The sequence below is a fragment of the Apium graveolens genome, chromosome 10, assembly GCF_009905375.1.
Source record: "Apium graveolens cultivar Ventura chromosome 10, ASM990537v1, whole genome shotgun sequence".
In the NCBI taxonomy this organism is placed as follows: domain Eukaryota; kingdom Viridiplantae; phylum Streptophyta; class Magnoliopsida; order Apiales; family Apiaceae; genus Apium; species Apium graveolens.
The window spans coordinates 162,068,589-162,078,543 of NC_133656.1; the positions used below are offsets into that span (position 1 = coordinate 162,068,589).

Sequence of the window (9,955 nt, forward strand, 5' to 3'; positions counted from 1 at the left end):
ATATAATCATAAATTTGGTGTTGATTTTTGGGAAACCTTCTCTCGGTTGTGAAAATGAGTACAGTTAGATGTCTGATTTCTTTGGCAGCTAGTAAGAAGTGGCAGTTGTTTCAGCTTGATGTGAACAATGCCTTCTTGCATAGAGATTTGCAGGAAGAGGTATATATGAAAGTACCAGAAGGAATTTTCTGTTCACGTAATATGGTTTGTAGGTTAAGAAAGTCACTGTATGGTTTACGACAATCATCCAGAAAATGGTTTGAAAAATTATCTTGTCAGCTGCTCAATATGGGTTTGTTCAATCAAAACAGGAATATAGTTTGTTCATTCATAAGGTGGGTTTTGAGATCACAATTATGGTTATTTATGTAGACGACATAATCATCACAGGCAGTAATATTTCCCACATAATTCAGGCAAGGCACATTTACATTCCACCTTCAGTATCAAAGATTTGGGCATCCTTCATTATTTTCAAGGTATTGAAATCGCGTATTTAGCTGATGGGATTGCTATGAGCCAAAAAAAAATTCACTCAGGAGTTAATTACAGGATTGTCATTTTGATGTCTCCGTTAAGGTTGTCACTCCCATGCCTTTGCATTTAAAGTTAACTGCTTCTGAGGGTGATTTACTACCAAATCCTGATGTCTATAGATCTTTCATCGGTAAACTTAATTTCTTGACTAACACTAGGCCAGATTTGAGCTATACAGTACATGTATTAAGTCAATAAATGCACATGCCTCGTTTTTCTCATCTACAAGCACTCATTCATACATTACGTTATGTTAATCACAATGCTGGCCAAGGCATCTTACTACAAGGATCTATTACGTTCACTCTTCAGGCATTCTCAAACTCTGTCTGGGCTGGCTGCCCAGATTCGAGAAGATCTATCACTGGCTATGTACTTTTATTGGGTAATTCTCCAATTGTCTAGAAATCTACGAAGCAAGCAACAGTTTCTCGTTCCAGTGCAGAATCTGAGTATCGAGCCATGATATTAGCTACCTCCGAGGTCACCTGGGTTGTTCTCCTTTTAGAAGAATTGGGTGTCATAAAATTAACCCCAATATTAACGCTTCATTGTGATAACCAGTCAGCAATTCATATTGCAAAAAACCCCGTATTTCATGAACGAGCGAATCATATCGAGGTAGATTGTCTTTTACACGAGATAAAATTTTGGAGGGCTTACTTCAGTTAACTTATCTCCCTACCAATAACCAATTGGCTGACATCTTTACAAAAACAATTCATTTTCCTCAAATGTCTCACTTGCTGTCCAAGTTTGGGTCATGTTGCTTCACCAGCTCCCAACTTAGGGGGCTAATGGAAATATAATTAGACAGTCAGCATCACATCAGGAACCTAGTAGTACAGCAAGCTCATTACTCATCGCCACATCATCCATTATGGTATAACCATTTTTCCCGCCTAATTGTAAATAGATTAGAGTTTGGATAGTTGTATATATTATAAGCTACACTCTGCTTGTAAGATACTTTTGATAAATGAATAAATTTCAGACTTTTTACTTGTTTTCTCCACCAAAGTTAACACTTCCACTACACTAACTTTATAATTTCAATATTGACTGGTCTCACTACTTAACCCACTTTTCTTATTTTTTCTTACAATATTCCAATTTAAATCAAATGTATACATTCTAATGGGACGGAGGGAGTAAATAGCAGCCTATATCGAAGACTAATAAAAGAATTTTTTTTCGAACAAACAACATAAAAAGTAAATATTACAGGCTCTTCACCAAACATTTTATTGTTGAAAGTAAAATTGAAACATGCATTATATTTTTTCTGATAACCTCATACATCCAATATTTCTTGGATAAAAGTAAGGAATAATAACAATAAATTGGCCAAAAGTCCTGGCTTGTTCAATTGATCAGTTGTATAAAACTAAGCTTATTAAAAATAAATCCCAACTATATATAGGTGTGGCCAAAGGCTACATGTATATGCATTATTTAAGAGGAAAAAAGTTGATGGAGAATGGGGGTCCTAACCTCAACGATTGAGAAGGTGAGCTCCAGGCTTTATCCCAGGCAAGCATGTTGCAGGCCTTGTCTCTCAGCTTTCCACGCCATATTGTGTTTGTATTGCAAATGTGATCATCACTTATCACCCTTCCCACCTCTCTTCCATCATTTCAATTCTACTTTTGCAATATTATTGACTTTATTACTCTTTTTTACAAATATTCTACCTCCTCTCTTTGAGCAATTTTATTTCTCAAATTCAAAAGCACACGGTAAGAAAAGAAGAAACGTAGATCGAAAATTTTTTAAAATTAATACAAGCATCCAAAATTAAGTACACCAAATCAACTCAAACCAAACCTACCCCGATATTCTGTAAAAAAATGAGCATCGAAAATTAAATAAACAAAATCAACTCAAACCAACATATCTTGCAAAAAAGTGTTCACATAGCACAAAAAAAATTTGTTTTATCATTTCTGCTCGATGGTACTAATCAAAAGTTTCAATATCCCGAATCATCTAACATATTAATTAATAATTTTTTAGGCAGACTTTGTTTAATCAAGATTTGATTTAATGACAATGATAATCACTTAAAATTGTCAATATAAGTATAATTAAATAAGAATGTATATGATTCATCCTCACGCGGATGTTAAGAAATGTCACACTTTGACATTATTTTAGCACCCCTATGAAATTGTTCTTGGCAAATGCTAACGGTAGGTGAAAAAAAAACTGAATATATATAAAAAGATGAGGCAATTCACGGGTAGGATCCACAGAGCTCTCTTCACGAAATATCGGGGTTCAATGTCTGACTAATTGCAGCTGAGCCGCTGAAGCGAGGACCCGAGTGTTAAAACATATGCATACACACTTGCACACACTCCATCCTTTGTTTTACTCAACTCAAAAGAGATTCACTCTTTTGTTTACACTACTCGAAAAATATTTTCCCCAGTTTACAGTTTCATTGATCATATGTTAAACATAAGTAGAGTAATCTGTTTTAACTAATATGTTGTTTAGGAATGTACTGGTAATTTAAAATGTCAACACTACTCGTGCAACATGACCTCATGAGAATTGGTTAAAACAGCAACCTCAGATATATAGTTGTTAATTAGGAGTTGTGTTGAACTAATTTCTTAGACTTCATCATTTCTCACCCATATAATCATCTCACTTTTGACTTGAGCCTTCTCCGTTAACATTCTCTCTTATATGAAATTTAATAATCTGGACTAGCTTATCCGATAACATTCTTGCATCCTCATGTAACATTAAAACAAAATCTTCAAGATCATATAAACATTTAGCTAATTCATATTAACAATAAGATTATACAAGAAAACTATGGAAAAAAAAACAAGATTCCAAAGAAATGAAGTAACAAGAAAAAGTCCCCCACAACAAATAAAATGTACAGCACAATCAATAACCCACAAAATTACTAAAAACAGATGAAGAAAGTGAAGAAGGAACTAAGCACAAGTATACTTAATATATAATCACAAGTGATTAACTTAATTGGGTAGCAAATTAATGAGCCATAGCAACCTGAGCAGTGGTAGCATCGTAATTTAAACTTCTCTGATTAGGCATAGCAAGCATAGCAGTGTGATCCAAGAAATCATTTAAAGCAACCACATATTCTAAAATTAACCTAAGATCATCTGCACATGAAAATCCAAGGTTCCCAACTCTCCGTACAGCATACACATAAAAAGTAATGCACCCTTTTCTAAATTTAAACCTCGCCATTTCGTATCCACTTGATCCCCTAATCAACTTCTTGTTCACTTCTCCAAGTGGTATTTCCGGTGGCCATATTCGATCCATGGCCGTCTTCATTTTCTCGGATTCGAATACGAATAATACAATCTTAGACTTCTTTGTACCAAGCCCTAGGGTTAGAGTATGCCATGCATGGTGAGCTAAGATTGTGAAGTTCGTTGGCAAATAAGCTGTTGTAGATGGAAAAGTAGAATTTTTTGTATCGAATAATTTTTCGAGGGAGAGAAGACGAAGGAGCTCTAGAGGGCGTGCACGACGGATTGTGAATGATTTTACGATGAATTGGCCTCCGAAACGGAGGCCTTTTACATCAGAAACCGGCTTGAATGAGTAATCTGATGAGGGTTGTTTTGTAGTCTGGTCATTTGGGTGTTGGTGCTTTTGCTTCTTTTTTTTCTTCTTGTCTTCTTTTTCTCCCATAGATATGTTAGGGAGTGTATAGTGGTGGTCTAGGGTGGTGCTAGGGAAAAATGGTTTTTGTTTGGTGTAGGTTGTTGGTCTTATTATGAGATGACAAGTTAAGCTAGTGCTTTTGTTTATGCTTGTTATAATTGTGCTTCATATTCTCTAATTGTAGTGGGGTTGTAGGTCAAAAAAGTTGGTTGCCAACTTTATACATCCAATAATCCAGAGTTATCTTCAAGTTTTGTGTTCCTTGGCATATACCATACATGTAGATTATTTTGTGTGGGTATCTTATGTCTAAGCCATTCTATAATATTCATGGATCATTGAGTTCCTTGTAATATTCTAAATCAGTCTCATGATGTTGCCACTTCTTTCATTATTACATGTAGTGTAGAAGCTTGTTCTCTTCACTTTAAGTCTCACCCTTCTGCACAATTATATTGTCAAATACCAATTGTTGGTACAATTTCATATTTTGGTGCTGATAACTAACATAATATACATGACTACAAAGGAATAATTAATTCTTTATTTTCTTCCAAACAAGAGGTCTAAAGTTCGAATATGATGATACAAAATTTTATACAAATATTTTTGAGTTGGGCATGATTACAAGAAATATCTAAACAAGCAAAGGCTCTGGCAAGTATAGCTGGAGTACTACTACTATATTATATAAAGTCTCAACTTAAACAAAATGTGTAAATTATTGGGGGAATATATAAAGGGGAGGAGGTTGGTCCATACTCACATGACAACCTAAAAGTTTTTCTATGAATAAAGTAGTACCCATTTACAGGGGCCTTTGAATCATTTCAGTTTCAAAAAGAAGCTTCATTCTCATTTGTGGACTAGCTAACATAGGCCCACCCTCGGCCCAACTAGAAAATTTTGCTGAATTAGTGCCATACACTCATCTCCCATAATGCCTAAGCCTGATTCCCCATACCATCTTTTTAGTTAAAACTCTGGATAACTCAGTCAATGTCCTGTAAATCAATTGCAATTCATTTTTGCAGTTTTTGTTTTATTTCTGAATTATGTAATCTATAAAGCTCAATTCAGGGGAGAACCACATAACTTATGAGATTTTTGATTTGGTATTTGTTTTATATTGCACTCTTCTACTAATAATGCAATTTTGTAATGCTCTTCATTATTTCTGCATTTTTTTGCAATAATGACTCTGCAGTATCTAGGATACGACACAACATTCCTGCAGTTATATGATTCTGCAACTGCTATGTAGCATCTCCTCAAAATTTAACTAGTTAATTGTGTTTCGCCATAGCTAACATGTAAATAGTCACTTGTGTTTCCCGTCGCTAACATAACTTCGAATGATTGGCGATTTTGCGAGCTTGTAGTTAAGTAATTTTAAAACCATTTTATATTACAAAACTAAATTCATACAGTTAACTGATTATGCAACTGTACAATCTTATATTGTTATTCCTAATTATTTTTGCATTTTTTTACATTATTTGCTAGTTCTTCGTTATTCTGCGATTTATGCAATTTGTAGACCAACATTTTACATTTGCAAACCCATATAGCAAAAAAAATCATTCACAAAATTCCAAAGATTCAATCATTCACAAAATTCCAAAGATGTTACTCTGCTCCCCCAAGGATGGTGCATCACACTAGTAGCACAGCATGCCTGCATTGTGCGTCCATAAGTTTTTCGTTTTCCTTAGTTGATTGCAGGAAATGTCAGTTTTACTTTAATTATTGTTAATTGCAGGAAGTCTCGACTTTCTTCCCGTATTGTCCATTATTTCTTTGAGCATCAGAGTTCTCAACTCCTATTAGGTCAATCGGAGTTTTTAAAACTCGAGACATTGGTCAAACGAGCTCTAATACATGTAACATTTGGTTATGAGTTCATGGTTCCTCGTCTAAATATGAAGAGAATTTCTAATAGTATCACTAGATTGTAGAGGTTCAATGACACAACTAAAAGGCACAATATTCAACACCACGCATTCTCATTCATTCTGGACAAATTATATAGATCGAAGGGCCAAACAAGTTACAAATGGCTTAGTCAGGATTAGTTTTGAATCCCTGTCTACCAAACTTTACTAGAGACCAAGGACGGATGAATAAATAAAATTTAACATACAGTACCTTCCGTTAAACTGGATTGTTTGAATTTTCTTGCCACCACCTCAAGTCATGTACTTACAATTACCATAACCTGAAACCCAAATAAAAAATTACATCAACATTGAAGATGAAAACAAGAAAAAAAAGTGCACAAAATGTGCACCGGAAGGAATAAATTCAAAGCAACTTACTTGGATCATTGGTTGTAATGACGCCGGTGCCAGAGAAGTCGCAGTTGAATGCATTTCGTCCATTGGTCTGGTAGTAAGAGTTCATGATGAACTGCGCATGAGCCCTAACATTATTTGGATCAAAACAAGCACCACCGGCCTGAATGGGTTTGCAATCAGCTCCTTTGCTGCACACATAGTCAATGTTAGCTTGTAATGCTGCATCAGATGCGTCTGGTTTTGCTACACAAAATTTCGCACCCGTTCCTGCTGGTGTGGTAGGTTTTGGTGTAGGTTGCGGCTGTGGATCTGGCTTTGGTTGCTGAGGAGTTGGCTTCGGTTGCGGCTGCGGCTGTGGATTTGGCTTCGGCTGCGGTTGGGGATTTGGCTGAGAGAATAAGAGACAATTAGGCTCTCTAAACAATACGCCTTTAGTTTTTCATCCACTGATTAGAAATAGTAAAACAGATTACTGTTTTAACATGTGACAATCTGGTAGAGAAAGACAGTAAAGGGTTTAAGCATGTCAAATGGTTAACCTGCCTGATAAAATGCACACTTGTTCCACTTAACAGTGTGCACATAATCCCCGCCTTGCAATTTGAATGACTATTGACTATGTTCATATCCAGGGATACAGTATTTTTTAAAATACTGTCTTGCCAGGCATCCAATGTTCTACATAATTTACTAGAGTTTAAGATTGGGACCTTAGTTACCTAGACTCTTCATTTTGCTTCGAGTACCCGTGTCAGACACTCGAACATGGATATGGACACTTGGACACTTATTTTAGGCCAAAAACATGTAAATTTTTCAGAATATTGCCGAGTCCGACACTTGGATACGAACCCGTGTCCGAAACCCATACCTGAGTCCGGGTAACATAGATTGGGACATTGGGTCATACTACAAGTACAACTGTGTCAAAAGCATGACATGGAAGGTCAAGGCCTAGAATGTTATGGTTAATCAAGAATCTAACTGCAGATGTCAAGTAACTGATTCACGAGATTTTATTAACGATAGCTAATCAAGGATCTAACCGCAAATGCCGAGTGACGGATTAACCAAATTTTATTAGCAATTCAGACTTTGGGTTTAATGCAAGGGAGTTAATAAATAGACGAGACTAACTGGATGAACCCTAGATATATTTTTGCTCTACGATCTTTCTTATCCGTATGTGGTGTATTCTCTAGTAGTGTCTTTAAAATCTTTGCAAACGAAGTATTTGAATTGAATTTCTAAACATTAATATAGTAGTTCCATTCAAAATTTTGTGGTGAAACACATTAGTATATTCTCCCCAATACTCGTTTGCACTAGTACTTATTTTAAAATAAAATGTACATTGATATAATGAGGACAAAAGATGGGGGCCTAATTTAAAAGACTCATCATATACAGTGTTTTAACTTTTAATTCAATTTACACTTCAGATGAGCTGTAGATTCAAACGGCTACTTCAGTGTTTCTGTATAAAGCAAAGGGGTCTTAAAGAACGAGACAATATCTAAAGATTAGATCCCAATTAAAAAAGAATCCAAAGCTAGTTGTAAAGAGAAAAAGTATCAAATTATTCGATTGTGACTTGAAAGTTGAAACCACATACACACAACAAAACCAAGTACTACTACTTTTTATATCACATGCTAGAGTTTCTCATTATGTACACTGCAATTAAGAAAGTAAAATGCATCACCGCCAATTATATATGAATACTTACCGCTGGGCCGGTACGCAGGACTCCAGCGTCATAAACAGGCGTAAAATCGGGTCGAAAAAGCCCGAAATTCTGCTCCGCAATAGAACCCGGCTTCTCATTCTCATTAAACAAGCCGAAAATGTAAGTCTCAATTTTCCTCTTAGGCATCAACGGTGTCCCAAAACCAACATGTCTAACCAATCCGCCATTATACGACGCCGCATTGGTAGGATTAACATGGGTCAAAAAAGGTTCACCCAACGATGGCCACCCTGTCTCGGCCGCAACAATCTCAACATCTCCATAACCCAATTTATCCATACCCATATACACAGCATCAAGTAACTGGTCCCACATATTTGTGTACATCTTCTTTGTAACTGGGTCCATCATACCTATAAACCACAACATTTTTACCGATTAGACTCCGATTAACGATTTTTACAATAATGTCGAGATAGAATAAAATAATTGTAAGCATAAAATCATACCTGGATTATTTCTAAACAAGCAAAAATCCTCTTGTTGTGGAGCCCACCCAAAATAAGGATAGGGATTAACCATAAAAGGAGATTTGGTTTCTTGTAAGAATTGCAACATGGGTTTCAAAACACCCACATCCCAACCGGGTCGGAACTTACCCGAACTAGGCGGGTTAGAAGATTCAAGTATACCCAACGAATGTGGTGTCGTCACCTTGACATCCTTAATCCCTGACATAATCAATGCTTTATGTAGAGTCCTCATAGCGGGTACAAGGTTATCAATTAGATTCTGGGGACCCCAGTGAAGAATCTCGTTTCCGACAGCAATGTACAGAAACTTGGTAGCTGGATAAAACGGTGTAATGTTGTTAGAAACCCAACGGCGAGCTGTACGCATGTCGGTTAGACCAGGTATGTCACCGTTTGGGACGGTGACAGTTACGAAGATGTTTGTGTTCGCGAATGCTTTGATTATGTCATGATTAACGTCGAAGATTTTGATGCGGTCTATGTTGGTTTTTTCTTTCAGGAACTGAGCTACTTGGGCTGGTGGAGGAAGATTGTTACCTAGTGTGCCGTAGTTTACACCGATGGATGACACGGTGGTTATGCGATGGAGAAGGAGTAGAGAGAGAAGGAAGGATGAGAGAGAGTAGAGAGATTTTCTCGATGTCTTCATCTTCGAAAAAGATGGGAGAGAGATTGGGAGAGATTGTGCAGTAAAATAAATGTGAATGTATTTATATATTGAGGGAGGAGAGAGAGTATAGGAGGAATAAATGTAATAAATGTAAATATAGATATGACAGGGGTGTGTGTTTGTGGTGTTGTTTGGGTGGGGTGGGTTAATTATGGTCATTGGATTCGATGGGGGAAGAGAGAGAGAGACAGGAATTCAAGATATATTTGCGGCATCTGGGATGTTAAAATTAGGACAACGCGTTAATGTTAAAGGGAAGACACAAGTCTCACAGATTGCGCTCGTGAATAAAAGAGCATGTGACAAAGTTGTACACGTAACGTAAGAGCTTGCTTTGGGAGTCGGGACGTAATTATTTATATTTACTGAATTTTTTCTATTATTATATTCACTACAAGTACTTTATTTTTTTAAACTGAAAAACAAAGGGAGCGGTACAACTAGGCTTTGGCTGTTTTGGCTGTTTTAGGATACTCTTGTTGACCATTTTGTTGAAAAAGAACCTAAATGCTACTCCCTCTCTGCCATTCATTTCTCTACACTTTCCTTTTTGGGGTGTCCCATT

At 36.4% G+C, this 9,955-nt stretch overlaps 2 protein-coding genes across 3 annotated transcripts; both read right to left on the reverse strand.

The window, feature by feature from the left end:
* Positions 1-3,306: 3,306 nt before the first annotated feature.
* Positions 3,307-4,353, reverse strand: LOC141688806 (uncharacterized). Its single transcript, XM_074492917.1, has one exon. It carries the CDS (start codon positions 4,225-4,227, stop codon positions 3,553-3,555), a length of 675 nt encoding a protein of 224 aa, XP_074349018.1. The 5' UTR covers positions 4,228-4,353; the 3' UTR covers positions 3,307-3,552.
* A 1,836-nt stretch (positions 4,354-6,189) lies between these two features.
* On the reverse strand, positions 6,190-9,601 carry LOC141688805 (glucan endo-1,3-beta-glucosidase). Of its 2 annotated transcripts, XR_012562159.1 has the most exons (5): positions 8,697-9,601; positions 8,227-8,600; positions 6,759-6,885; positions 6,519-6,685; positions 6,190-6,418 (listed from the first exon to the last, which is right to left on the reverse strand). XR_012562159.1 is itself a non-coding variant. In XM_074492916.1 (4 exons), exons 1-4 carry the CDS (start codon positions 9,547-9,549, stop codon positions 6,390-6,392), a joined length of 1,623 nt encoding a protein of 540 aa, XP_074349017.1. In that variant the 5' UTR covers positions 9,550-9,597; the 3' UTR covers positions 6,190-6,389. The 2 variants fall into 2 exon arrangements, 1 of the variants encoding a protein (XP_074349017.1); XM_074492916.1 differs by having other exon boundaries at positions 6,519-6,885; positions 8,697-9,597.
* Positions 9,602-9,955: the final 354 nt, after the last annotated feature.

Bases quoted from the DNA above. Each gene is read 5' to 3' on its own strand.
- LOC141688806 (XM_074492917.1), bottom strand. From the start codon at position 4,227: ATGGGAGAAAAAGAAGACAAGAAGAAAAAAAAGAAGCAAAAGCACCAA.
- LOC141688805 (XM_074492916.1), bottom strand. From the start codon at position 9,549: ATGACCATAATTAACCCACCCCACCCAAACAACACCACAAACACACAC. The intron at 6,886-8,226 runs GTAAGTATTCAT...TTATTCTCTCAG, and splicing joins TCCTGCGTACCGGCCCAGCG to CCAAATCCCCAACCGCAGCC. The intron at 6,419-6,518 runs GTAAGTTGCTTT...TTTGGGTTTCAG, and splicing joins CATTACAACCAATGATCCAA to GTTATGGTAATTGTAAGTAC.